The following is a 27460-nucleotide window of genomic DNA, read 5'->3' on the forward strand; positions in this document are numbered from 1 at the left end:
GGGCGACAACAATAACAGTAAGGATGTGCGCAATGGAATATAGCGACTACACTGTTGGTTTGTCACATTTGTGGCATATGCACCACCTGGCAGCCGTGCGCCTTCAATCCGGCAAGGGGATTACCGGGCTTCCCTACATTGACTTCCGTAACCCCGAGACGATGGATCATCCACAACTGGCCACCGACGCTATCGTGAGACGGCTTCATCGTCGCATTGCAGCCGATGAGCAGCACATTGTAAAGGCTAACTGTCACCTTCGTGATGTTATTTGTAATGCGGGTGACCCTGCGTACAGAAGGCGGCGGAATATGAATAACCTACCCACTGAAGAGGAGGTTGCAACGTGTCTAAACTCTGCAAAGCACACTGCGGCGCTGGAGAGGGCCCGCTTGAACAGAGTAAAGAACATACAGAGAGAGAATTACATACTCTTAGAACATCTGAAGAACACTAAGTGTTCCGTCACTTCTGCCAAAGAGCTCAACCGGTGGTATAACAATGAATACAAGAAGCGTTCGCGGATGACGCGCCACTTTAAACCCAGGGAACCATTCTGTGGTGCTCGTGTCCTTACTGCAGAGTGCAAGTTTACACCTGGTACCAACCCAGATTATGTTACATCGCAAGCCCTTGTGGAAACCCCGTCCTTGTGGATGCATCGGAGAGAACCTACCGTCGTGGAGGTGCTGGCGAAGGGCCCTGTGCTTCCGTCGCTGCAGGAGGCAGCGAATCAGTACATCGAAGGATGTTGTTACACGGATACAAAAACCGGTGTTCCACACCTTCTGTCACGCTCCAAAGGAGGGAAGAGAGGGAAAGCTGAGTGGAAGGGCATATCGAAGCTTGACGTTAAGCTTATGAACTATGCAAACGATTTGAAGCTCGTACGTGGCGGAAACCTACCCATTGTTCGACGTGGCGAGGAGAACGGTATTACCAGTTTATGGCGGGGGGAGCTTGAGAAGCGGTCTCCGACCAGGTGTCAGGGCCCCCCTTGGAGGTGGTTGGGGGCTACCGAAAAGAGTAACGAAGAGAAGGCTGGAGGGCAGCACCAGAGTGTAAATACCATTGTGCCGGGAAGGTGGGATCCCCACAGAAGCATAATGGGGAGGGTGCGGAAGTTAGCCTTATTGAAAGATAAGCGACACCAGTATGCCAAAGATGCTAAGGATGGAAACACTAGGCGGGAAAACAGGCGGCCACCGTATGGAGTACCGGTAATTCCCCCAGCAGCTGCTGGCGGTTTCCCATTTAACGGCTCGACTGATGCACAAATTCCTTATGGTACGCAGCGGCTACAAAATCGTCTATCAACTGAAGTGCCCTATGCCCAGAACGGTCATTATGGGGAGGGAATGCCTGGCCCGGTCGCTTTCCCCTCTAATGCATACGGGGAGTCTACCAAGACTGTGGATTCGTCAGGTCCGCACGGGTTTCACGATTTTTCTCAGCTAAAAAATTATAGATTAGGTTCGCAGGGTACGCCCGCTTCATCGATTAGCCGAAACTTTGGAGACGCAGACGCGGAGGCTCCACAATATGTGTCGGGTTAGGGGCTGTTGATTCTCCCTGATGATTACTGTGGACTTGAGATAGGTGATTCTAGGTGTCAGAAATCTCTGTTTCTCCGATACCTCGTGTTCGAAGGGGTTGATTTGACTGCTGGGAAGGCGTAGAACGTCGATGTATATATGTTTGTCTGTTTTGGTGTGTGGTGGGAGCTAGGCGATTGGCAGAAAACGGGCTGGGGATGGAGGTGCTTCCTAAACTCTTGTCGGACAATGTGTGAAAGAACTTTTTGCACCCCAGTGGCGTGTCCTGGCTTAGAAAGCCACTTGGAGTTTGAGTCAGGCGCATCGACCGCGAAATGACGTGAACAAAACTATGCGGGAAAGAGACCCTTGTCTTCTTTTTGCTATATGTGCAACGGCAGGGGCCACAGAGGCCCCGTTTTTTCTGTAGAGTATCACAACCTGAAGCCTTCTGCGATTTGCATTACGCGGAAGCTGATGGGGAAGGTCATCATCAAGGCGGGGTGTGACCACATCGCTTAGGTTTTTGTACAGGATGAGTTTTAGAAATGGGAGCCGCCGCCCGTCCGCAGGGGCGGTGTGCGTGTGTGTGTAGGCAGGAAGGGTGGTGTCGGTGCCTGGGCACCACAGTGGGGTCAAACGAACGAGGCGCACTGAGTGCGATGCTCCCTCATCCTATTTGTTCCGTCTGCTTTTTTTTTTTCTGTGCTACCGAGTGAATTATCGGTGGATCTCTATGAGGTTTCCAGATGTACTACAGACGCGTTTAATACCATCACCGCACGGCGTTCTACACGCTGTATGCAATATCATTTTTTTTTTTTTTTTGTGCGCTGTTTACAGTTTATTTTTTATCTTTCTAAACGTGGGTCCTCATTCATCTTCTTGCTTGCGACTTATTCACAAAAATTATGTAGTGAGTATAGCCTTGAAGGGGAAGAAGGAAGCGGAGGGGGAAACACATCAAACGGGGGGAAGAACTGAACACCACACAAGGCGCCAAGTGTAACACTATGAAATATAGTGGTGACACTCCTGTGGCGGATGATGAAGCTGTTGACAAGCTTCGAGGTGAGCTGGTCGACCTCCAGAAGCGCTTTATTCTCCTCTTCAAAGCTTCCGGCCAAAGTCTCGAGCAGATTCGGTCAACTGTTGAATCGTCCCTCAAGTCACGAGCAAATGAACCCACACAAGGTGGGCGATTAAGTGACAGGGACAGCATGCTGCAGGACCTCGTGAGAATTGTTGAGCGAACTCAGCGTTATGTACAGTTGGCTGGAAAACCTCCACTAGGTTCTGTTTCCGCAGATGCACTCCAGATAGAGTATCAATCGTGGGCAAGCAATATGCCTACTGCCAGTTCGCATCGCAGTCACGGGGATCATGCAACCACGGAGCAACGTGTGAAGAGTCTTCAACTTGAAAGAGATGACGTCAAGAGGAAACTGCAGGAAGCGGAAGAGAATAACGCGAAATTGCAGCGGAAACTAAAGGCCGCTGTGCAGAAGTATAACCACCTTGCGAAGAATACGAAGGAGATGGGCGAGCCCAGTCACACAACGAGAGCTCGCACTTTGAGTCCCAGTGCGCACAATGGCAATTCTTCAAAATCATCGGAAGCAGTGTCTAAACGCTTTACTGGTCACAGCTACAGAGATTCCGCCGGACAGCGATCGTGCCGTCAAAATTCTTGTAATGATGTAGTCGGAGATTCTGCGTTTAACAGCCAGCACACCTCAGCCCGTGGTGGATCATCGGAGTTTCTGGATGCGGTGCGGCAGGATAACGCCTCACTTCGGAGAGAGGTCACTAAGCTCAAAGAAGAGCTGCGGCAAACACAGCGAGGGGCTATTGCGCGAACTAAACAAGGGGACGAGGATGTGGGATCATTGCTTATGAAAATTACTGGCTTGAAGCAGGAGCTTGTGTTGGAGGAGCGGCAGCGAATGGACGCCTTGCTGCACTTGGGTGAGGCCAAGCGGGAAAATCAACGACTGGTGACCCAAGTAGAGGAGTTAAAACAACAGCTAGTGCACGTGCAGCAGTCGGACGGCCGTGTCCCTGACGTAATCTCCGTCGAAAGCAAAGAGACAAACATTATGAATAGCCTAGGGAAGGAGCTGGGTCACACACAGCAGGTCGCTGCGATGCAAGTGTTGCAGGCGAAGGAATTGACTCGGGTGTTGGAGAGGATGCAGGACTTCTTACACTCGTCGTTTTTGAAGCAGAGGAAGTTGGTAACGGAGCTAGAAAAAGCGGGGAAAGGTTGGAGCACCACGCCCCTGCAGCTGGAGGCGGCGCAAACCCACGAGGGTTGCACGCCTGCAAATAAGGTGAAGATAGAGGACGCCAATGTGTCATCCCCTGGCGTGGAGTCGAGTGGAGGGAAGAGCAGAACGATATTAAAGGCTTCTGATGACAGTGGTAGTAGCGATTTGAACACTTTCTGTGACCGGGTACTCACTGTGGACGACGTGGATCCTCTTACCTTGGGCAAGAATGATGGCGACACACATCTTCGTAGTCAGAACAGCGAACTTGTGAAGGAGAATCAGCAATTACACGATGCACTTTCCAAACTTTCGATGATGTATCGGTCGACAAAGGAAAAACCCAAAAGTGGTGAGCGGTCGGTGATGGAACGTGAGGCTCTTCCTCCCGGAGTGAAGCAACCTGACAGGTCTGTTGAGGTTGCAAGCGCAAAAAGGGTTGTGAAGGAGCACGTGCGTAAAGATAATGCAAAAGCACATCGGGATGCCAAAAAAGAAAAGGCCCAATCCTCACTTCGGGAGCAAGTACCCCCAAAGCAGTTACCGGTGCAACCGCATCAGCTCCCCAAAGCACCAAAACCCCAAGCTCAACGTGATCTGCCACCAAAGTCACCCGTGCGAAGACACGACTCTCATCTGCAGCGGTCTCGGACGACGACACCGAGACGGGAAGCGCATGCGCAATACGACCAAAAGCAACGACACAACCTGTCAAGTTCATTGCAAGCTGAGACCGGCTATACTCAGTCGCCTTCAGCTTCTCAGAGTAGAGACGACCGGTCTTCTTCACATTCCTCCACTAGTACCGCTAGGTTTTTACGTAGATTGGCAGAGTTTCGTTTCCCAAAGGAGGGTGCTGCAAGTGTTCCTGATAGTGGCGAAAGAAACACAGATAGTGGTAAGGATGATGTGCGGAATTTCTCGCCTCCCCGGCTGAGCTATATGAAGTCCACGTAAATTTTGTGCGTTCAGTGAGATGAAGCTCTTTTCTCTCGTGTGAAATGATCGCACATTTGCGTTCTTTTCTGACACTTTGATGAGGTGAGGTTAGATGCGTGGCCTGAGTTCCGCCTTCTCATCCCATGATGTTACATTTATGTGACTTATTGTTTTGTTTTTGATTTCCATTCCGTATTTTCCCCTCTTCCAAACCTCTTAGCGCTCGTGTTTTTTTTTTTTCACATTTTTGCCTTTTCCGTCCTTTTGGGGCCACATTGGGGAACGCAATATGTGCGAGTGCAATGACAGATAGATTTCCATACTTTCTCTTTATTTTAATTCTTCACTCCATAGGACACGTTCACTGGTGGTGGGTATCGGTGTGTGTGCCTGCCTACTCGCATTATTTATATATACGCTTTTTACTCGTCTTGTTCGCTTTATCTGTGAGTGGTGATTCAGCCGTTTCGTTGGAGATGAAAATATGCTGCGCTAGCCTACTTCTCTGTTTATGCGCGCGCGTATATGAATGTATAAGTGAACACTTCCCTCTTCTGTGTTCTCTACCACTTGCTCATCTTATTTTTGTGTGTGTTTCAGTGGTGGTAGCGCTCCTTCCTCGTGACTACACACCCGCGTTGCATTGCGTGTTGTGAGGTTCTGAGAGATGTTTTCAATGTTGTGCCCCCACGCGTGTTTTTGTTTTTGTTTCTTTTTCCTTTTTTGCATTTGCTCCACGGCACTGAGGGTTCCCACAGAATGAGGTCTTTGCAGGTTTGCAGCTGACATGTGTGCACTGCCGCAAAGGGTTGAAAGGCAAAAGCAGAGGGAAAGCGGGGAAAAGCAAGGGGAACTACGTACGTTAATAAGGCAGAAGTAATGACGGAGTGAATATTTCGGTGGGCTTTTGTACATGTGGGCTTTGTTGCTCCTCCAAACACTGTGTATGACTGAGCGGGTAAAGAGGGAAAAAAGAATCTGAGCTTGTGTTTGGCCGTTTGACTGTTTGTTGTTGGTCGCTGGTATTGCATGCTTCCATCGTTGTCAGCCACAGGAAGATGCAAGTTCGAGAAGAAGTGAGGGGCCGAAACATATACATATTATGTATTATACATATATAGAAGTGTGTCGCTCTTGGTGTTGGCGAGTCGGCGAATGTTATTTAATAGGAATTGATCACTCTGGACTCGGTCCGTCATTGCAGTGTTTTTCATTTGGCGTGCCTCCTCTCCATTGCTTTTTCCTATCATAAATATATAATCATTCACGTAAGCTGCAACATTTTTTTGTTTTTGTGTTCCTCCTTACTAACTTTTATTTTTGCGTTTGCATCTACAGGCCCCTCCTCTGCGTAAATTTCCTTTCCTTCCCTCTACCCAATTGTTTTTCTTCCGCCATGCCATTATCTGCAGGAAGTGGACATCGTAACGTTGTCTACTTTCGATGTTGTGTTAATTCCCCTTCTGATAAGGTTTCGTCATGCTCGGACATATTTTTCTCACCCCCCCCATTTCCGCCCTTTTGTTGCGAGCTTCTCATTACACCCCATTCGGGTTGCTGCGTATTCCCTAATTTCTGTGTCTTCTTCTTCGTACTTTTGAACGTTTTAAGCAAGAGGATGGAGACGAAGCGTAGTTTCGACTCTTTGGGCATTCACCCAACATTGGTCGAAGCGCTCCGCCGTGCTGGAGTACGGCCGACGCCGTTTCAGGCGCGCGTATTAAAGAACACCACGACTGACCTCGCTGATATCATCGTCGATGCGCGTGCTGTGAGTGGCGAAAGTTCGAGTGGGCTATCGGCCGCTGAAGGTGCCACTAACGCGCAACCGACGGTTTCCGAGCGAAACAACCTCATGATGATATTTGTGGCGCATTGCGTGCTTTCCTCAAGAGATTCGGCACGCCACATAGGGTTAGTGTTGGCCAACAACAAGGAAAACGCTGGGCGTCTACAAAAGTGCGTGGCAAACCTTGCTGCGCGCTGCGGCATTACCGTTGAAACGATGACAAATGAGGGGCAAAAACCACAGCTTCCATCTGCTGAGGGAGATGAAAGGGAATGCAGCAGCAATGGTGGGAAGCAAACTGATGGTGAAGGAGAATATCGCATCATCATTGCAACAATGCGTGCACTACACTCCTGGGACAAAGCACTCTTTGCACCCGTCGTAACGTTTGCTGTGGAAGATGCCAGTCGAAGTTTCGATCCGCCGCTGGACGATGTTCTGCGGTTGTTGACCCAACCGGACAAAACAGGGCAGGGGCAGTCTAATCGTACTGGATCGCCCTTGCCGTCCCCGGGGGCGCCCGCTTTCGTGCCCAACATATTCCTGATGTGCCTTGCATCTCCAGTTTCTTTGAAACAGAGTATTAGGTACAGGTTAAACCGAAAAAACCGTCGGTATTACCACATACAAACTCCTTCTGAATCACATCCCCCTTCGCCGTCCCCCTCCGCAGGTGTTGGTGATGCCACTCAGGACCCCGCATCTGAGCAACTGCATGTGCCACCGAGTACGACGCCACCTGCGTCAACGCAGGTTCTATACCTGTTGTACATCGATGAGAATGACCGTATGGAGCTGCTGCAGCGTGTACTAAAAATGTACGCGGGTCGTCGCACTCTGTTACTTACTCACCATAAGGAGATCCGACAGTTGCATCAGAAGGTGATTAAGTGGGACATGTACAACACTACCGGAGAGGCGGGGGGAAATGGCGGTGGGAGTATCAAAGCGACGGAATATGTTCACTGCATGCAGCGCACCGATACTCCCGAGAGACAGGAGTCGACCGTGATGGCCTTCATTCGTGAATCCACATCCGGCAATCGAGGTGGTGCCGGTAACAAAAAGTCAGTGCCGCCTACGCTCTTGATCGGATGGGATACCTTTACCGCAATAGATCTCGTGGACGTGGATGTGGTTATCCAATACTACCCACCGCAAAAGTCAATAACGCGGCAGGAATGTGTTGGATTCGTGCAGGTGCTACACACGACGACTGACCCGAAAGTGGGTGGCCGATGCCACCGCACGACGCTTATAACTTTTCTTTCCACCAGCGACTTCACACTAGCCGCCTTCTTCATGGAGCAGTACGGTCTTCGTGGCCATATACTTAACGTCACCCCGTCGCACCATCACTTTGAGCGGTGCCTCCGCAATTCGGCCGGTGTCTTGGAGTACAAACTGCGGAAGCAATGCGAGTCACTTCATGACGAGGGTTCTGAATCTAATGGCACGGCACAGTGTTCGATTCCCTTCTCGCGACCGCGTTCACGAAGGCGTGGTAATGGAAACCGAAATGCTGGTAGTAACAATGGCGTCGGCACCAACGCTAGCACTCAAGCTAATATGAATGCTGCTCCAAGCACGAGCAACAGTGACACCGAAACCCGCCGTCCGCTGGGGCGCCACCGTGGTTGAATAGGAACCATGGAATTCTCTGCAAGTGAGCGGTTATTGTAATGCTTGCGTGTGATGAGTAAGGGAATAAAAGTTGTGGAACTTCGGTTTCAATATCAGGGGCAAAGGGGCTACGCCATGGGCACACACATATGCATGTGTGTATGTGCGAGTAGGGCACCCGAATGTGTGTGCTTGGCTGCTACATCGCAGCCACGTGTTTGTGTTTGTGTGCGTGGCACGCTGCTTACTTTATTTTATTCTATTTTTTTTTTTTCGCATTTTCCCTACGTTTGTTAAATTTTCTCTTATTTCCACATAAAGTGCTGGATGAAATGAAGATAAACGACATGGTGGTGTAGGGATGAATCTCACCGAGGAAAAAAAATAAAAAAGGGGGAAAACGAAAAACACCACTAAAAACGAAACAAAAAAAAACAAACAGTTCAACTCATACCTTAAAGAGAGTAAAGAGATGCCAAGAGGGGAACGAAAATCTCACAAACACATACTATCGATAGAAGATAGAAGTAAACTCGCAATTGGTAAAACAAAAGGAGGGATGATGGTGATGATAAGGGTGCCGATGGTAAGGAGGTGGAGAGAACAGGAATGTTACGAGCAACTGCTGTTGCAACTGGAGACGGGGGAGCGGCAATAAATGGAACGATACAAAAGGGTGAAGGTAAAGGCGACAGTAAAGGAATGTATTTGCGGTGAGTCGGTTCTTTTTCGTGTTGTATTGCTTCATTCTTTTTGTTTTATTTTTGGTTTAGAGGGTGCATATGTCTTCATCCCGTTTGCTGACTCAAATACCTTTCTAACAAACTTATTGGCCATTTATTCTTGGGCTTTCTTGTTTCCACACGTGGTTTTTCTTCTTTTCCTCTTTCGGGTCGTTTTCGCATCCATTCCGTCAACCTCCTCGCTATCGTTGTATTTCTTCCGGCTTCGTTCTTTGTTCCCACTTGTGTTTTTTTTCTTTACTTTCTGTGCTTTTATTATGATTACTATTATCATTATCATTATTGTTTTTTTTTCGTTTTCTCTCCTTCCTACACTCCCCAAAACGAGAGAGAGAAAGGAAAAAGAAACTTGTACGCCACTTTCACAAATGGATGTTGGCGCACAGTTTTCATTCCCCGTGTTCGTGTTTGTATAAAATCTATAGGGCATTATCTGGGACTTGCATGAGCGGTGAAAGCCGTCTTTGCTTGCTTCTCTCCTTTGCTCTCTTGTTTATTGTTTCTTTTTTCTGTTTTGTGTGTGCGTGGCCGCTGCGTATCCAATGATTTTTGCACGCCTCGACTCCTCTCTCTCTTACTTTCTTTCGCTCCAGCGATAAGAAATAGGGAGAACAGCCACAACTAACTAACTAAATAAAAAAAAAAATAAAAAGAAACGGTCAGGAGGAAGAGAGGGAATAGTCAGGAAAACTAGAGAATGAAGTGGGAGAGCACGAATAAAAAAAGTGTAGGATGCTTTTCCTGCTGTCAATGCGGGTGTGAGGCAGCTAGGCTGTAGGTGTATTTGTGTATTTTGATCTTCGCGTGATTGAATACTCAGCTCTCGCCTCCACTTTTATTTTTTTTTCCTCCATGCACCGTTCTCATACTTCACCTGTCATTTTCTTTCTCTTTCTCTGTGCTTCGTGCTTATAGCGAAGGATTCGGTACGCTTGACCGTGAGAGAGGGGGCCCACCAAGTGTTTTTTGTCTTTTTTTTAAAAACTTTCAATCTCTTCCTTCCACTCATTTTCGTACTTTTGTATATCCTTTGCATCTGTTTCTGCTTCATCCCGGTTCTTGTTTTTTTTTTTTTGCCCACGCTTCATTCTTCTGCTGTGGAGGGAGGGGGGAAGGGGCTTGAATGTGCCGTTATGAGTCTTGGGTCTAATGTCGACACAATCGTGAGGGCGCCGTGCTGTGGAATGGAGGTGAAGGAGAGGGAAGAATTTCAGGGAAAGGTGACAAAAAAGAGATTATGTGAAGTGAAAATAGAAGGGAGTGAAACAAAACACCAAAAGTAAAAAAAAAAAGGTACAGCGGCTAAGGGAGACGGGATGTGAAAGAGGACAGATGAAAGGAAACGAGCAAGTTTGTTTGGCCCCACGTGGCTCCCAGTTCCCCCTTCAACTACCGTCGACTCGACGATCGTGTGGGATTGTTTCGTCAGCCCTCCTCTCCTCTTCGCCTGGTCCCCCTTTCTTGCTTTCTTTTCTTTTTGTTTTGTGTGCGTGCTTCTATTCTTCCGGCCCAATGCGTGTCCCCAACGCGTAGGCAACCTAAAACGTTTTGGTTTGTTTTATAGTTTTCGCTTATTTTTCTCTTTTTCTTTCATGTGTGTGTGTTTCGCTTAGAGACTTCACTAGAGCCACCTGTCAATACCTTCACACGGTGCACCGCTTTTTCTTCCATACTGCGCGCATGGACGTCTGAGGCTCATGTTCATGTGTGTTTTTCCTCGGGTGTACGACATAGCGGCGCTACTGGCGGCTGCAAGGTCGAGTCATTCCCCTTCTTTCTCGTTTGTTTCTTCTTTTGGATTTCTTGTCTTGTTTTTTTTTGTTAACGCTGTGCCCTTCTTTCCTCGCGTTCCTCGGAACCAATTGCGGTTTCTTTCGTTCTTATGTATGACCCCGCCCCTCTTCCATTTGATGTCGCAACGGTCCACCTCTTTCTTTCTAGTGGCCACGTTTTTGTGTTAAGTTACTTGAAGTATCGATGGGAGAAGCCTTTTATTGTTTTTTTTGTTTCAGCAGTCCTCTTGTGCCTGTGTTCGTGTTTTTGCGCTTTTGCTTGTGACTGCGGGGCGGGTGTCTTTTCTTTTTTTCTTTCTCTGCAATCAATTCACTCGTGCGCAATCACGTCTTTCTCAGTTGATTTTTTTTTGTTTCGAGGGTTTGTTTTTCTCCTTTTCCCACTCCCTGTACGGATGCGCGCATGGAACATACATAAATAAATAAATATATATATATATATGTATTCGTTTCTATATGTTTATTTATACATATATGCGTACATGCTATTTATTTACTGTTGGCCTTTGGATCTTTTGATGGGATTAGGCCGGCGGGAAAAGGAACGGAGGGTGAGACGTTGGTTGAAGGGAGTTGCTGACACTGCATTGGGGGAAAACTGCGAGTGGCGGTGATTGTGTGCGTGTTGTAAGACATGCAGCAATGATGATGTGGAAACAGACAGTGAAAGGCATCTGTACGCATACGCGGTGGGCCTTTTCTCTCCTTAATTTTCGTTCTGTTTCTTGTTTTCCCCCCCCTCTTATCTCTCCCTACTTCTCACACTGCGGCTGTGTCTGTGGCGTGACGTTGTTTGGCACATTTATCCTGTGGAGGGCACACTTTTTTCTTTTTCCTGTTTCTTTTCTCCCTTTTCCTCTTACAACATTCCCATTAACTACCGAAATGGGACAAATTTGGAGGGAAGGCTGGAAACTGGAGAAAACACCAAAAACAAAACCAAAACAACAACGGCACCAAACGGATGAGCGGGCGAGTGGAGTTCGAAGGTAGACAAGAAATACATATGCGAGAGGATGTATTTTTACCGTTCCTCTCCTTTCAATAGTTTTCCTTCCCCCCTTTCCCCAGACACGAAATATCCCCTTTTCAAGTTTTAACCTGTGTACATGCTTTGCGTCTTCCCATCTTCTTTGCTCTTTGTTATTATTGTTATTGATTTACTTATTTGTTTAACGTGAACTTTTTAACTGTTCCCATTTCGTAGCAGCATGTGGGTTGAACCTCGACCCGAGTGCCTCAACTTTGGCTGCCGCCGGACTGAAAGTGCTGCTGTGGGAAAGTCAGAAGAGGGAAGTGCAAGAACGACGCGGCAATAATGGAGTGCAACCGCATGCACAAGTTTGTCGGGCTGGTGTTGTCACACAGCGTTTATTTGTGCCTGCACATGCATGAATACGTGCGTGTTTATGAAGGGTTACGAAGAAACAAAGTGCGGGCATGAACTCCAGGGGAGGAGGAAATAAATAACTGGAAAAAAAGGAAAGAATAGTGTGGCCGATGCGTATGGCTCTGGTGGAAGATGAGGTTCATGTGCGGCAACTCACCGGGCTCTACTCTACATTTCTCTTTTCTTTTTTTTTGTCATGCAAATGTTTTTCTCTCCGATGTTCGTTCCTTTTGCCTCTCTTCCTCCCTTTTGTTTAACGGTGTGACGTGCTTCATAAGCCTTCTCCGTAGTGCAGTAACTGAAGCAGTTCATCGTTGCTGGGGGGGGGCATGTGCTTGCGTTTTGAAGGTGTGTGTGTGTGGGACTCGCGTGGGTGCGAACTAAACCAAGCCAAGAAGGAAAGAAAAGAAAAAAAAATGCAGAACAGAAAAAGAAAAATAAAGAGGAGGGAAAAAGATTAATAACTAGACGGTGTGGGGACTACACTGATAAGATGACCAAATTGGTTTGTTATGTTTTCCAAGTACGGTGGAAGAGTTTCGATTGTGCATTCCCTCCCTTTTTTTTACCTTTCCTACGACCACTGCGTGCTTCCTTCTTTTCATCCAAACGCCCAGTTGGGGGCCAAGGAAGAGGAAGAAACATTGGCTCGGATTTCTCCATTAAGATGTCTGCTATATATATATATATATATATATATATATATTTGTTTATTTGCTTGTTTTTTTGTACCCTCCTCCAATTTTTGTTTTCCTCACCATGCGCATGTTTTCTTCTTTCCCTTCTCTCTTTTCTTGGCTATATGCCCGCTGACTGTTTTGGAGGCGGTAAGGACATCAAACGAAGAAAAATTCAGTGCAGGTGGCAAAACAAAAGCAAGTACGACTCAGCAATACGTAAGTGTATATGTATTTTCTCGCATATGTGTATTAACATATTGCTTCACCCCCATTCAGCTTATGCACCTTTTCCCTGTATTTCTGTATAGTTTGTGCTGCATTGCCGTTAAGTTCACCCTTACGATGCCAGCGGTGATGATCTTTTTTTTCTTCTCACCATTGCTTTCCTCCTCCTCCTCCCCTTTTTTGTCTCTTGTATTTGCAGTGGCATCGTTTCTAACGGCCATGCGGATCACAATTTTGTACCGACCGCACGGACATGCACTCACGCTGCCACCACTACTGCTGCAGATGTCACCCGCAGACACTCCGGTGTCGCCTTAGCATTTCGGGCCCTTCAATACTTTTACTCGCTTACTTCATCGTAACCATCACGGGGAGGGGAGACGGCGTATATGAAGGCAGGAGCAATAATATGAAGCAACATCAACTTTTGTCCCAACTGGAATGGTAACACTCGAAACGGAGCTGACACTTCTCACCTGCAAGGAGGGTAAAATAACAAAAAGTTATCCTTCTATCCTACCGTTTCTACCTTTTACAAGCACTTGCGGAGCCACTTGGGACACTTAGGTGCTTTCTGCTCAGTAGGGCCGCGTTCAAAACCAAAAAAAAATGAATCCTTTATGTGACCTAAATCCCGACGGCTGGTTTGCGGTCACAAATAAACCTACAGTATGAGCGGCTCCAAAGCGGGTTGACACTCGATGTTTCTCCAGCCAAATGCCACAAACGCATCATTTGCTGCACATATGCAGAGTTGGGGGTTGTGGCGGAGGTTTTGTACCTTGACGATCGCTCTGCATGCTGCATTCGGGACACCACCACTCGAAGATGCACCGCTTTGGGGGAAATATGGGGGATACAATTCGGTATGCTGATATAACTCTGCGCACCACCGATGATCTGTTCCGTCGTATGTAAATGCGTTAATCATAAACGTACATAGCGACTGAATTGAGCCCGAAACCGGAAGCGATGTGTATTGTAAATTGCACTGTGTTTGGCAATGTGTTGTGCGTTGGGGGACCAAAGTCATGTGATGAGGCGCTGCGAGCATAATATTCGCGTGGTTACATACCAATACGTTGGTAGCGAATGGTTTTGCCCTTTACTAACCGGGTGACACCCGCACAACTCTGCAAGGACTTGATCCCGCTTAAGTTTGCGTGCACTGATGAAAAACAACCTGCTTATATTCGAGCGTGGTACCGGGCACCACTAACCGTGTTTTGATTCCGTTATATTACCTCCATCCCTTTTTCGTGGTTGATGCACTACCCGCGAGCCGTTCTTTTTCTTTATTTGGTCTCAAATGTCTACTCACGTGTTTTGTTGTTGTGCCTGCGCTACATTTATCAGCCGATGATGCGGGAGACGTAGGAAGTCTGTGAGTTGTAGCAAAAGGTCTTTCTGTTGGCGGTACGGTGTTTGCTTTGGCTTTACTCCGTTTCAGTGCTTATGAGCGTTCGTTCAGTTGTGGTTCCACGCTTCGTGTTGTACTGAATGGGAAGACTGCGTTTCGCCTGTCACACTCTGTGCACGCGGTTTGTTCGTGAGTGTACTTTCTTTCCAGGTGTTTGAGTGTCTGTGCGCCGCTACAATTTATCCTTTTGTGTGTTGCCCTACTGCCCTTTGCTCCGCGGTGAAGCATTTCCTGTAGATTGTGGACGTTCTCAAACTTTTTTCCTTATTCGCCTTCCCTTTTCTCCCAGTGGTAGGCAGCGTGAAGCTGTGGATACTGCACCGGTATATTTCTCGTTTCCGTATGTTTCGCATATCCTCATGTTTTCACAGTTTCTTTCTCAATGCTGTCCGCTGCACCTTCATCGCGGACGTGCTGTACGGCTGCCGTTACAGCCCACACATTGGAATGTGCCACCATCCGTACGTGTACGTGAAAACAGTGTTGTTTTGCGTCTCCAGTCGTCCGGAGCAGCGGCTTGAACGTGAGTATATGCGTGGTCTTATCGAACACCTTGTCGCGTGCGATGCGAAGCACGATACGCAGACAAAACTAGAACTGATGCGGTTTGTTGACGTCGTGCCGGCCGCCGCAAGCCTCGGTGGTAGCGGCCACAGTGAGGTGCTGAGCGCCGGAAAAATGGGTGGTGAAAGCGGAATGTCCTCTTTCTTCACGGGTACTCTCTTCCCCGCAGTGTTGGGTCATGTGTTACTATACGACGCGGTTTGCGTATGTATGTCAGGTGGTTTGTACGACGATGCGGCGCGCGACTGCGTGGCGCAGGTAGCGGCAAGGCTAGGTGTCTCTCAGCACGGCCGGGAAATGATTGAAAAAGCGGCAATACGTGAGCATCAGTTGGCTGCGATGAAGCGGCAGCTGCTTCTCTTACCTGAGACCCCGCCACTGCGTTGAGAGACGCTTTGGGAGGTAACTGCAAGAGCGGCACCCGTCTAATTTTGGAGTGGAAAGGCTTGCAAGAGCTGTGTAGTTGTCTTACATTGTCTTTGGCGTGTGCATGGGCAAGGTTGCGGTATTGGTGTGCTTCCCAAATCCTGCTGCTCCATGCGTTTTACTCCTTGTTGTCACTGGTATGTTTTGCGTTTCTCATCGTGTTAGTAAATTAAACCTCAATAGCCACCACAACTCGATTATCAGAACATTGGAGTGTTGACACATTGGCGTAGAACCTGTGACCCGCCTCTTCGCAAATGTGGCGCCGGTGCGTAGCGATGTTTCTGCCACTGTGTTGATTGTGATGCCTAAGTTGACGTGCACGACTTGATCCCTTAGCGTTGAGGGGGGATACGCGAAGACGAAGGGAGTGAATGTCTTCTCTTGATGTGTTTTTTTTCTTATTGTCGGCTTGCTTGTCGGCGTTGCCGTGCCCCCCAATTGGCGTGAGTCGAGGAGCTTGCACACATAGCTTGCACGTACAGCATCACTAGAGTTCTGTGGGGTTCATGTGTGGTGTGTCTCGACATTGGCATTGCGATCGCTATCAAAAGCTGCAATAGCGGATAGTGTATAGACGGCAGTTACAACCGTGATCGCACAGCGGTAAGAGGCATAATGTTTATAGTGCACGACACGACAAAACAATGAATCCAATGGTGACCTGTGCCTTCCCCCAAATTACCTGGAAAAATATCTTTGTCTATTCACTGTGAAGTTGAACGTAGCTCTGCTTTCTTCCTTCTTTTTGCCGTTGCCCACTACAGTCATTCTAACAAGGTTAGCAGCCTTTTTGTTGTTGTTGTAAACCCGCAGGAAACGAGTACATATTTGAGTGACGCAATGACCACAGCAACCGTCAAGCCCGAAATTGTCATAGCGGTTCTCTCCATGTGCGGCCTGCTGACGGTTGTTGTCATCATTCTGCTGGTGTGCTCGTGGTGGTCTCGCCGCAAAGCTGGAGCTTATGCCGGATCTGCTCTTTATCGCGGGTTCAAGCGACGCCACCAATTCGAGCTCGTCTGTACACCTGGTCCGGGTGCTCACCCCGCTCCACTGGAGGTTCAACTGCGCACATCGCATGTTGACCCTTGCGACATACTTGTGGATGTGCAGTACACACCGCCTGGCTTCCTCAAGGAATGTAACCGTACCGCTGTCTCCCCAGCACGACTATTGGGTGCTGATGAACACTATGGTGAACAATATCTGCTTTACAGCCACCCGTTTGTGTTCCGGGGACCCGGCCGATACACGGTCAACGCACACACCGTCTCGCCTTCCATGCGGTATGTGGGCGCGGTGCATAATTTCTGCTTCGACGTGCTCCCCGGGGACACGCCGTCAGGGTCTGGAGACACTGAAATGGAGGCGAGCTGTCAGCATGCCGACGATTTCTTCAGGCACGACTTTTCCACCCAGCGGGATGTAGCAACGAAATGCAGCATCACACCGATCAGGCATCCTTTGCCACCGCGCATCATTCCCAATGAGGGTGAAGTGACGACATTTACTCCAATAATTATCACCACTAACAACGAAAGTACGACGGCCGATCAGATCCGGTACAGCGTGGACGGTAGATACCCATCGTTGCTGTACACGGGGCCGTTCACGCTCTCTGTGCCGCCTTTCAGCAATGCGTGTAATGGCTCGTCGGTGCCAGTCGTTGTGCGTGCTGTTGCTGTGTCCGGAAGTGATACGGGACTAACGAGTGAGGTTGTGACTGCGAACTTTACGGTGTATAGGGCGGGCCACAGTTTCTTTGATCCGCAGGTGCCGGCCCCGGTTGCGCGTGTGCATGCTGTGTACGCCAAGCTGTACTTTGATGAGTCCCGTCGCCCACCGAACACGAACATCTTATACCAGCTAGTTTACGTCAGTGAAGCACGCCAGAAGCCAAAGTTCTCTCGCAGGCGGGGATTCGTGTACACTGGAGCGTTTGTTCCGCTGCGTGAGGACGTTGCCTTTATCTACGCCTGGACGTTTGTGGGTGATGGCAATGGCGATGGGACGGGGGTGAACGTCGACGAGCTGAACGGCGGTGGGCGTCGCCACATTCGCAGCTCAGCCGCTGTGTACGACTGTCGTCGTGGCACATCGTGGAACCGTGAGGCTCGCGATGAGGGAGGGTTGCACCCTCACAATAACGACCGTACTCATCGCGGTGACCTGTCGCCACCGGTCATCTGCGTCAGCTGCAGTGAGATGGAGGTATTCTTTGAGGATCCACCCGCGGGAGGCGTTGTGTGCTACACCCTTGACCGAACTGAGCCAGCAGCTCCCGGTGGAGCGACGGCACCTGAACAGGCAGTGAGGGTTGGTCTTGGTACAGGAGCGCAGCAGCTCGCGCGTAGTGGGCCGGGGCCGAATTTCAGCACGTACGTGTACAAGTCCAACCAGCCGATTCACGTGACGCTTCTGCAGACGGAGCAGGTGTTCGTTACCGCGCGTACGTTTATTCCCGTTGCGGATGGTGCCGCTGGCGACGCCGTTACCTGCTACCGTTTCAGTGATCGTTTCTTCCGTGGCTTTGCCATACAGTGAGCGCTTCTTTCTACTGAGGCCACGAGGGGCACACACGCACATGGCTTACTGGCGGTACCCCAGAAACGATTTTGGGATGTTCACCTGCGCACAAACTCGATTGCGCATGGGCGGTGACGGGCCGTCGTGCGGCGCCCATCACCCATGTGCGCGTTATGAGTGTTGTATTGGACTCGATCGCTTGTTCGCAGTACCAGTGTTTTTTCTCCTCTTATCCTTTAGTAACATGTTTTCTCCCCCTTTTTGTTACATTATTTTCATTCCTTGTTTCGTTGTTTGTTTAACGTTATTTTTTTTTGTCGCTGTCATCGTTATCTTACACCGCACTTGGTGTACCACCGAGGCATGTTATATATATATATATATATTTTTTCATGGTGTCTGCGTCCGGACGCACGTGGCACAGGTTCATAGAAGCAGGAGATCATGGGGACCGACAGAATCAAATCACCACTTCTCTTTGGAAGAGATGAGGAACCCATGAGCAGACGGTTGATACAAAGACTATAGAAAAGTAGAGGACGAAATCGCTCCCCTTCGCACGAAAATACACAGCATATACAATATCTCATACTAAGAGGAAGGGGCACTTTGGTGTGCCCGTTTTTCTAGAAGTTCAATAGACCCCAAGAAGCTGAGATAAAGAGTAGATTGTAAGAAGGTATTTCGCTAAATTAAATGATATATGTGTTTGTCGCTTGCCGTGTGATTCCTTCAACTTCACAGATCGTGGGGTTTGTAAGGTGCTCCGGCTACATTCGTGTGCCAGCGAAAAGCACCTTTTCTTTATGAATCTATGGTTGCTGCGACGAGGCCGTGGGGTGTCGTGGTTTGTTGTTTTGTGCCGGTGTTTTTTTTTTGTTGTTTCCACCTTGTGATTGCCACATACATTGCTGTTCTTCTTTCTTTTTTGTTCTTCCTTCGATATGTGTATCTCCGAAAACGAAGTTACGATAGTGTGTACCAGGCAAGCGGTGTGTAGGAAAGCATTCACCGCAGGGGTATTGACTGTTTATACTGAAGCGGGGTTTGTGTGCCACAAGGTGTGTAAGGTTCTTCTGTATTGGGGAACGCACATAATCTGGTAGCAAGGTTCAGGTGACAGACAGGGATGCTCAAGAGAGTTATCGCGAGGGCAAGCCTCCCCAAGTCGTTGGATGTACTGCCACTTTTTTCCTTTTCGAAGAAGGGCAAGGGTGGTATCGAGAAGGTTGCTGGTGACAGCCAAGTAAAAACCCTTGTGTCCCACCCAAAATGCGTGTCGGCACATTTTTGCAATCCTAAGGACCACTCTGAAACTTTACGTGAAGACGACGATGGAGGTGATGTGGATAAACACGACGCAGTGGATGTGCCTTTTGGTTTCCGTGATGCACCGGGGAATATTTTGTTGGATCTGGAGCGGCGGCGCCTCTTTGCTGGCATTGGTGAGAAACCAACGGTGCGGGACTATCGCCTAGCCGTGACGGCTGCTGTACGCGAAGCGTCTAAGTTAAAAGCATCAGCACTGGTTATGCGTTCTCTTCCAAATGTGCTGTATTCAGTTGGAGACTTGTTTCAGCCTGCGAGCGCTCTCCCGGCGGAGGATGTAGCTGAAAAAACGGTTACTTATGCCGTCGCGGCGGCGTATCGGTACGACCGATTTCTATCGAAAGCTAAAGGTGGCTTGCCCCCTCCGCGCCGTGGTAGGCGAAATAAGGCGGTTGCAGAAGGGAGTCATGAGCAGTTGAATTTAATTATTGACTGCGGGGACAAGACTTCTATTGCCAGTGGAAATATCATTGGACATTGCATAAATGACGCACGAAACCTGGGTAATCTTCGTGAGGATGAGGGCATCCCGCAGTTTTACTGTGAGTGGATTCATCAGGAACTGGCCCCACTTGGCATTAAGGTGCAGAACGTGTTGCACGGAGAGCAGCTTGAGAAGGCGGGGTTGAACCTCATATACAACGTTGGAAAGGGGTCAAAACACACGCCTTATTTGGTTGTGTTTGAGTACGTCGGTGACAAGAGGAGCAATAAGGCAACTGCCCTCGTGGGCAAGGGTGTTACATTTGATTGCGGTGGTCTTAACATTAAACCATTCGGGTCGATGGAGACGATGCACATGGATATGATGGGTGCAGCCACGGTTATGGCTACGATGAAGGCTATCGCCGAACTTCAACTACCAGTTAACGTTGTGGCCGCCGTTGGGCTCGCGGAAAACGCGATCGGTCCAAGCAGCTACCACCCATCATGCATTTTGACTAGCCGCAAAGGACTAAGTGTTGAGGTGTTGAACACGGATGCCGAGGGGAGGCTTGTACTTGCTGACACACTGACTTACCTTCAGAAGGACGCTAAACTAGTGAAGAAGGCCGATACGATCATTGACATTGCGACCCTCACAGGCGCAATTGTTGTCGGCCTTGGGAGCCGGCGTGCAGGTCTCTTTGGCAACGACATCGCGCTGGTGCAGCAGCTTATGGCTAGCGGGCGAAGCAGTGGGGAGGAGGTTTGGCCGATGCCCATCGGGGATGAACACCAGAGGGCGATCAAAGGGAATATTGCCGACCTTGTTAACGTACCGAGCGTGCGTGAGGGCGGTTCCTGCACTGCAGCGGCTTTCCTAAGCAACTTTGTGGAGAAAGATGTGAAATGGGCGCATCTTGATATTGCAGGTTCGGGGATGGGGACCGACAAGCCAAAGGGATTCCAACCAGCGGGGGCACCCGGATTTGGTGTTGAGCTTCTGGTGGACTACTTTCGCCAGCACGTCATGGCTTCTTCAAAGGGAGTGTCGACGGGTAAGGATGGAAGCCACGGTGATGCGGAAGAGTCTACTCAAGAAGAGGGTGCTAATGCTGAAGTGAGTAAGGAAAATACCAAAAGATCTAAGACCAGCGCAGGTGGAAAGAAGTTAACGAAAAATGCCGAACCGAAGGAAGGAAAGGGCAAAGAAGCAAAACCCAACGTGAAGGGTACGAAAGGTGACAGAAAGGTTGGAGAAAAAGGCACGGAAGGCAAAGGAAAAGCGGCCAGCCCGGCTGAAAAGAAGAGGGTGAAAAAGGCACCTGCGGCCAAGCAGGGTCGCCGGGCAGTGAAGGGGAACCCGAAAGGAAAGAAAAGGTCTGGCAATTGAGGGGTAATGAATTGGAACCACCGTGCCGCTCGTTTCTGTATTGTGAGGAAGGGGTGTTTTTCGACACGTAAGTTCCCACAACTAGGGGTTTCGGAGATAACATGCGGTGGTGGGGCGAGAGTAAAGACGCTTACCTGATTGTTTTGGTTGGGCTTATACCCTCCTGAGCTTGTGTTGATGTCTCTGGTCCACTTTGCCTGGCCATTAACAGTCACTGGGGTTTCAAGTAACGACAAACAATTACAAGTAGTGTTTTTTCAAAAGAAGCCAGGTGCCTTCCTTTTTGTTTTTTTTTGCCAGTCCGTACAACTGTTTTTCTAGCCGTTTTATTTTTACTACCTTCAGCTCGAATTGTTCCCTCTTTTATTTTTTTCTTCTCTCCGGGCGCTGGTCGAGTGGTATCCCTTCCCCGACCATACGTTTTCTCCCACCTTTTTGTGATAACAAACCCCCTTTCCTGTTGTTGTGATCCACCGGGTACCTTCTTCCTATTGATACACATGGGCCGTAGTGCGGTGTTTCTTTATGATTGTCTGGGAATACGGGTTGGTTACGTTCAAATTTCATCACTTCTGGCAGCCGATGGATAAGTGGCGGTATCACCCATGCCAGCGCGGGAGACAAATATGAATGGCCCTTTCAGTGCGTGAGAAACTGAACAGGGGAGGGGGCACCATGCCTTTTCATTTTTTTTTTTCATGGTGTCACAGCTGACCATCATACATAGACGTGCGGCGCTGGTCATGGACATCATTATTTGGTCGTGCCTAATGGGCCCCGCGTGCAATTTATTAAATCTGTATTTTGGTTTGTTTGTCGCATTTAAGTAACTTAATTTCCATATTTATGAGTGAACTGCCTAGTTTCACAAATAGAACGCTGAATAAGCGTGTGCAAAGCGATATCGGGGGTGAGGGTGTGTGTATGTGGGGAGGGGAGTAAAATGAGTAAAACATGTGAATGGTGGTTTTTTTTTTTGCCACAGTTCGCTACTAATGGTTTTGGTTGAACTCATGATCTCTAGTAGGTGGTGAATGACTCGGAATTTGACTACACTACTAACGACCTGCCTCTGTATACACTTACTGGTCACAACTGAGTCTAAAATTGCTTTGTTCCCCTTCCCATTCCCGACGGGTGCACCTACTCTTAATCTTTCTTTCCACACGAGGTATTTTCTCAACTCTCCAGACTCTGGTGGTAAGTAGGAGCGGAAAGTGACAAATAGTATTTGTGATGGCCTATGTTTCTCCAGCACGCGTGAAATGGGCTACTTTTGTTTTTTGGAACTTCTTAGATCCCACATTCCGCTTGCACTTCAGGTACTACCAGCGGAAACTAGCCGTGGATCGGTATCTGGAAAGGCTCGGTGTGGTGGCGAATGTTGGTATTGGTGTTACTTTTGGGCTTATGTTCTACAATCTCCTGATCGCCCGCTTTCTTCTCCCTCGTCCCGTCAGCTCAGGACATAGCATGGAGGAGAACGCAAATGAGGTACTCCGCGTGTTGAAATACGATACGACGAAGGAGCTTCCTGCGTTTTTGCTCATGCGTGCAAAGCGCGAGGTGATATCTAAGCTGCATGTCGCGGCTGATAAGGCCGAAGTGAAGCGACAGCGCGAGGAGGTGAGGAGGCTCCTTGACAGCATTGATCAGCAGCGGTTACCGAAGTAGCGGCGGTGCGTGGTTGCCGCTAGTGTGTCCGCTGCATCCCCGTGCAGATGCGCTGTTCGTTCTTTCAGACAATTTTGTGTCATTTTTTTCACCTGCCGCCACATTGGTTTTCTCTGAGCGGTCTCTCTCCTCTCGTTATGCTCTACTCCTTGTTGACGTGCCACTGCATTCCCTTTGTATGTGGGTGAAGCACCTTAGCTTGTCTGCAGACCATCTTTTTCACTATCCCCGTCGCCGTGCCACAGCCTTTTTGTTAATCCGTTGGTACCGTTAGACGTTAGATGGTACGTGTATATAGGTTAGGTAGTGAAAAACAGGTCCGGTGTACGTTTGTTGCTTTGTCACACTTGCGTCACTGAACGCCATTCAGCTCTTCCAGGAGAGTTGTGGTTAGGGAAACATCGTGTAATCACGTTGTGAGTAGCCCACAGCTTCTGTGTGTTGGAAATGCTGAGAAACTTGCAAGCCCCGCCTGATTTAGAACCCCCAGCACCTCAGCTGCTTGCCGTGCGGGGTTGCTCGCTCATCACGTCGCGATGGCTCCAGGTGCTTTCGTACATTCTGGCGGAGGTTTGCAGCTCTGCGACACTACTAGATGATTATGTGCGCGCCACGCTGAATGTGTCGCATCACTTGCTCTCCGCGTGGCACAGCATAGCGGTGGCGGCTCATCGCCCGCGTGAACAACGTACGAGCGGGAGCTCTTCCGGTTGGCGCTCTGTTTCTAGGGATGGTACCGTACCACAGACGGACCGTGTGCGCTGGGAGAAGGAGGCTACAGCTGCTAGGCATGTCGAGCTAGTTCGTCACCTGGTTGTCATGGCGCTGCTGCAGCAGTTCTTGTCTGTGCCCGTTTCTGGGAGCTCTGACACTGTGCTGCGTGACTTGCTCTTACGACACCGTCGATGGCGTCAGCGGAGGGCTGGTAAGGGCCGATTCACCGAGCTCGGCGACGCGGAGGGTGGTTTGGTAGGGGATGATGATAATAACTGCGATGGCGGGGGCCCTCGTGCGCCGCGTGGACGGGACCGGGAGGAAAGCAAAAACAATAAGCGGCCACGGCCTCACTCTGTGGATCGCTTTGGGTGTTCTTCATGGTCCACCTTGCCATCGATGGGCCAGCGACCGGACGATGATTGTTCCATTTGTGACGACGAGCGTTGTGACGACAACACGTGCTCTTCGGTGGACTTGCGGTTGTTTATGCGTGCGGCTGTCGCCATGAACCCCACCGCCTGTGCCCTGCAGCTCATTTCGCGTTGCGTCGTGTGTATCCAGAGTGATTGGAGTTGTGACTGCAAGGACGGTGCGCCTCCCACGTCGCCGGTGGGTTTCCGTGGGCCTGATGCTGGGGACGGTGGCGTTGCGGATAACCGCTACTTTGTTTTCGTGGCAAGTCGTGACGTTGCTGCATGTGAGCACTCAGGACCATGCTTTGGAAACCGCAAGTTTATTTTTGTACATTGCGAGCGGCCTAGCTGTGAGGATGTTGAGCCTTCGCGTTGCTCTCGTCATTGTCCGGTAGTTATACCACCCCCGGAAACCGCAGCTGGCACCGTGGCTCCTATTGCTCTTGTGGCTTCGCGGAGGGGTGGGGGGCCGTTGCTTGGAGACGGCGGTGTGTGGGGTCATGTGATGCGGTCGATGAGGCAACTGCGACTTGAGCTGGGTCGAGGCGGCTTGGGCGTCCCCACTCGTAGTGGTGTAGTGGCTTGCTTGCCCTCTGTTGCTCGCCCCGCTTGCAATGCTCAGGGCAGGCCGTCCTTTTCGAGAGAGGGGGCTGGGAGGTTCTTACTTCCGCCCCTCGCACCGAACCGTAGGTGCTCCACTGAGCACTGCATGGGATGCGGCCCCCTGCCGACCGATGCGCGCTCCCAGCGGGGGATTGACAGCGGGGAGGATGGCAGCGTGGGTGAAAGTGACGAGGGACGATCATCGTGGTTCATTATGTATTCTGACCGGTGCAGCGCCACTGGGGCTTTCTTCTCCGGTGCAGTGCCCTCCGTGGGGCGGCTCATCGCGTTCCCTTCCCCTCTTACAGGCTCATCGAGCGAGCCGGTGCCGGTGGTGCAGCCCACATCCAATTTGGAGAGTGTGGACGTGCCCCTAGAGCAAGCCATTTTTCTGCCACCTGCTGCTGGACACGAAGTGCGCCATACAGGAAGGCCGTCTACGGAGGTGGACGAGTACAGTAAGTCAGTCATGGCTGGTCATGTTGCTTTCGCGGAGGAGGTGGCTGCGCGCCTGGAGTTTTGGTGTGCCCGTGGAAGCCCCCGTCGTTGCTACTATGACCCCGTGGTGCTAAACTCTGCAGGGGATAATGGTGATGGGGCTTCTGGGGGCACCGATGTTGGTGCGCGTCGTGGCAGCAATGACACGAATGGGTGCGTGTCTGAGGGAGAGAATGCGGGTGACTGGATGGAGGAAACTATGCCACTGATGTTGCTGTTCACTCAGGTCGGTACGGTCCGTTTCCAGTTGCTAGGAGACACAGTGTATTGCAACCCGAGGAGCCGGGGACTCCTTATTACCGCGATTAGTGAGGCAACGGAGTTGGTGATTTGTGGGACGCGTGAGAGCCGCGTTCATCGTGGTTGGCACAAGCGCTGTGACAATGGTCGTAGTGATGGACGCGCTGGTAACGGAGTTGGTCGCCGGAGGACGAGGGGAGAGAGCGTAAGTGGTGTTTGTGGTGCGAGCGACCTGACGCTTTCAGCTGGGGTTTCAGGTGGCGCCTCTCTTCATGTGTACTACGACGTCGCAGTGGAGGTGTGCGTATGTTGGGCGCAAGGTGAAGTGCTTGGAGATGGCGAGAAAGACTGCCAGACAGCGCTGGAGGGGACGAGCGTGGGGAATGCTAAAGGTTCTCCATATGGCTCACGCTGCGGTCAGCTCCTTTCGAGACGCGAGCAAAACCAACGGAGGAGTGAACGGCTGAAGACGGAGTTCCGCCTCGCGCATTCTGATCGTTTGGATGCCCTCCTCGTTGACGGTCGAAACGCAAAGCCCATAGCCTCCGTCACGCTTGTCCCATCGACAGCTCCCGGTTGGCCCACGCAGTCTGCTACTCGGGCCGTGCAGGACACTCGGTTTATCGTTCAGTCTTTCAGCCACTACGTGGCGCCACTCCTGAATCACCTAAGGGAGGACAAGGTGCTGATGGTTGACATGGATCGCACGTTGGTGGACAACGCCATCATTTCAAGAAACCAGCTTGCCCATGGCTTCCTTGACAACCCGCTGTGGAGGGCGCAGTTTCATATGGGGTCTTCCCAAGAGGAGGGGCAGGCCGATGAGCGGGAGGCTCTGGAGAGGCATTGCGAGGCGTCGGGCATGGTAAGTTACTTTGTATCTGAGGATCCACGCTGCGGGATGCGGACGGAGACTGTTTACGTTCGACGTGGCGTGAGGAACCTGCTACGGCGGTTCGCTGTGGAGTGGGGCATTCCGCTGTTGCTGGTAACCAAATCGTCGCGCAGCCGCGCTGAGGCCATACTGCGGCAGCTGCTCGACCCCGAGGGGGAGCTTTTCCCGATTGATCGCGGACGTGTTTACACAGCGGAGTTCCTAGTGAACTCAGTGCCCCACTCCGGCTTTTCCTCGCAAAGTATGGGTTCCTGCCCCACCAGTATTGATGGCGTGACAGATGTTGGTGCCATGGACGCAGAAAGTTGGCGTGAATACCGGCGGCGTTTGTGTGACTCACGGAAGTCCACTACTGATGTACTGCGGGTGTGGGACCAGCTGTTTTCCTCCACTGAGGGAGTAGCACCGGTGCATCGCGCACGAAGTGTTGCCGTGCTGGATGACATGCCTCAACTGTGGAGCGAGTCAGACTGGCCACGCACCGTAGCTGTTGCTCCGTACACGCTGGACCGTGTGGATCCAGATGAGTACTTTTCAGCCGGAGGCCTCATCGCGTCTCTGCTACTTTCAGTGCTCTATAGCAAGAATTCTGTGGTGTGCCCGTTACGTATGCGTCGCTTCGTTGCCGGGGGAAGTGGTTCCTATGGGTGCGGGACGGTGTATGGTGAGGAGGCCACGTGCGATTTCCGTGGCGGTGTTCAAGGGTATGGCCCTGGTGGAGAGCGCGACACCGTTTATGGCGAGGTGGAAATACAACATGAGGACAGCACCTGTCATACGTGCATGTCGGATGACACCGATTCCTTGGATTACTGTGGAAGGTCGTCCCCCCCACCGACTCCCTGTTTCGTTACCCTGGAGGGTGGTGGGGGTGTTTCTGTAGCTGGAGAGGAAGGGGTGGGCGATATAGTGGTTGTTGAGGAGGGAGGTTTAGATCTCCCGGAGGTGAGTGTATGGAACACTGCGGACGTGGAGGATGTAGCGCCTCTATGAGGGGTGACGTGCCTGCTGCGTATCCTTGGCTGCGGTCACTTGCATGTCTTAGAGGTTGTCGTGCATATGCGCTGCCCCGTCACGATCTTGTTATATTATTATTGTGTTATATTGCTACGAAGTCGATGTGAACGCTATGGGTCTTCCAATGTAGCGGTATCTGTGGTCAATTGCTTTACTATGCAGCTGTCTTGTTGTGGAGGAGATGCCAGTTCGGGTGCTATGGCTGACCTTGCATCGCGCATCTCATAAATATCTTCCCCTATTTACTCTTTGTTAACACTGTCTCTTTTTTGGGGGGTTCAGCTTTGCGGGCTTTTACTCCCCGACCAAGCTGGTTGGTAGTGGGAGAAACC

General features: G+C 50.2%; 12 protein-coding genes across 12 annotated transcripts; all 12 read left to right on the plus strand.

Annotated features, from left to right (window-relative positions):
• Positions 1-23: 23 nt before the first annotated feature.
• On the plus strand, positions 24-1556 carry TbgDal_VIII2680 (hypothetical protein, conserved; the record flags this gene model as incomplete). Its single annotated transcript, XM_011777295.1, has 1 exon — positions 24-1556. The coding sequence occupies one exon, from the start codon at positions 24-26 to the stop codon at positions 1554-1556; it is 1533 nt and encodes a 510-aa protein (XP_011775597.1).
• Positions 1557-2548: 992 nt separating this feature from the next.
• On the plus strand, positions 2549-4762 carry TbgDal_VIII2690 (hypothetical protein, conserved; the record flags this gene model as incomplete). Its single annotated transcript, XM_011777296.1, has 1 exon — positions 2549-4762. One exon carries the CDS (start codon positions 2549-2551, stop codon positions 4760-4762), a length of 2214 nt encoding a protein of 737 aa, XP_011775598.1.
• A 1378-nt stretch (positions 4763-6140) lies between these two features.
• Positions 6141-8174, plus strand: TbgDal_VIII2700 (hypothetical protein, conserved; the record flags this gene model as incomplete). Its single annotated transcript, XM_011777297.1, has 1 exon — positions 6141-8174. The coding sequence occupies one exon, from the start codon at positions 6141-6143 to the stop codon at positions 8172-8174; it is 2034 nt and encodes a 677-aa protein (XP_011775599.1).
• A 640-nt stretch (positions 8175-8814) lies between these two features.
• Positions 8815-9315, plus strand: TbgDal_VIII2710 (hypothetical protein; the record flags this gene model as incomplete). Its single annotated transcript, XM_011777298.1, has 1 exon — positions 8815-9315. One exon carries the CDS (start codon positions 8815-8817, stop codon positions 9313-9315), a length of 501 nt encoding a protein of 166 aa, XP_011775600.1.
• A 1466-nt stretch (positions 9316-10781) lies between these two features.
• On the plus strand, positions 10782-11114 carry TbgDal_VIII2720 (hypothetical protein, unlikely; the record flags this gene model as incomplete). The annotated part of the gene is made up of 1 exon (XM_011777299.1): positions 10782-11114. The coding sequence occupies one exon, from the start codon at positions 10782-10784 to the stop codon at positions 11112-11114; it is 333 nt and encodes a 110-aa protein (XP_011775601.1).
• Positions 11115-11334: 220 nt separating this feature from the next.
• On the plus strand, positions 11335-11685 carry TbgDal_VIII2730 (hypothetical protein, unlikely; the record flags this gene model as incomplete). Its single annotated transcript, XM_011777300.1, has 1 exon — positions 11335-11685. One exon carries the CDS (start codon positions 11335-11337, stop codon positions 11683-11685), a length of 351 nt encoding a protein of 116 aa, XP_011775602.1.
• A 909-nt stretch (positions 11686-12594) lies between these two features.
• On the plus strand, positions 12595-13305 carry TbgDal_VIII2740 (T. brucei spp.-specific protein; the record flags this gene model as incomplete). Its single annotated transcript, XM_011777301.1, has 1 exon — positions 12595-13305. One exon carries the CDS (start codon positions 12595-12597, stop codon positions 13303-13305), a length of 711 nt encoding a protein of 236 aa, XP_011775603.1.
• A 1444-nt stretch (positions 13306-14749) lies between these two features.
• On the plus strand, positions 14750-15358 carry TbgDal_VIII2750 (hypothetical protein, conserved; the record flags this gene model as incomplete). Its single annotated transcript, XM_011777302.1, has 1 exon — positions 14750-15358. One exon carries the CDS (start codon positions 14750-14752, stop codon positions 15356-15358), a length of 609 nt encoding a protein of 202 aa, XP_011775604.1.
• An 882-nt stretch (positions 15359-16240) lies between these two features.
• TbgDal_VIII2760 (hypothetical protein, conserved) lies at positions 16241-17944 on the plus strand (the record flags this gene model as incomplete). The annotated part of the gene is made up of 1 exon (XM_011777303.1): positions 16241-17944. One exon carries the CDS (start codon positions 16241-16243, stop codon positions 17942-17944), a length of 1704 nt encoding a protein of 567 aa, XP_011775605.1.
• Positions 17945-19055: 1111 nt separating this feature from the next.
• TbgDal_VIII2770 (cytosolic leucyl aminopeptidase, putative) lies at positions 19056-21071 on the plus strand (the record flags this gene model as incomplete). The annotated part of the gene is made up of 1 exon (XM_011777304.1): positions 19056-21071. The coding sequence occupies one exon, from the start codon at positions 19056-19058 to the stop codon at positions 21069-21071; it is 2016 nt and encodes a 671-aa protein (XP_011775606.1).
• Positions 21072-22307: 1236 nt separating this feature from the next.
• TbgDal_VIII2780 (hypothetical protein, conserved) lies at positions 22308-22745 on the plus strand (the record flags this gene model as incomplete). The annotated part of the gene is made up of 1 exon (XM_011777305.1): positions 22308-22745. The coding sequence occupies one exon, from the start codon at positions 22308-22310 to the stop codon at positions 22743-22745; it is 438 nt and encodes a 145-aa protein (XP_011775607.1).
• A 447-nt stretch (positions 22746-23192) lies between these two features.
• Positions 23193-27104, plus strand: TbgDal_VIII2790 (hypothetical protein, conserved; the record flags this gene model as incomplete). The annotated part of the gene is made up of 1 exon (XM_011777306.1): positions 23193-27104. The coding sequence occupies one exon, from the start codon at positions 23193-23195 to the stop codon at positions 27102-27104; it is 3912 nt and encodes a 1303-aa protein (XP_011775608.1).
• Positions 27105-27460: the final 356 nt, after the last annotated feature.

Source organism: Trypanosoma brucei, chromosome 8, assembly GCF_000210295.1.
Source record: "Trypanosoma brucei gambiense DAL972 chromosome 8, complete sequence".
Classification (NCBI taxonomy): domain Eukaryota; phylum Euglenozoa; class Kinetoplastea; order Trypanosomatida; family Trypanosomatidae; genus Trypanosoma; species Trypanosoma brucei.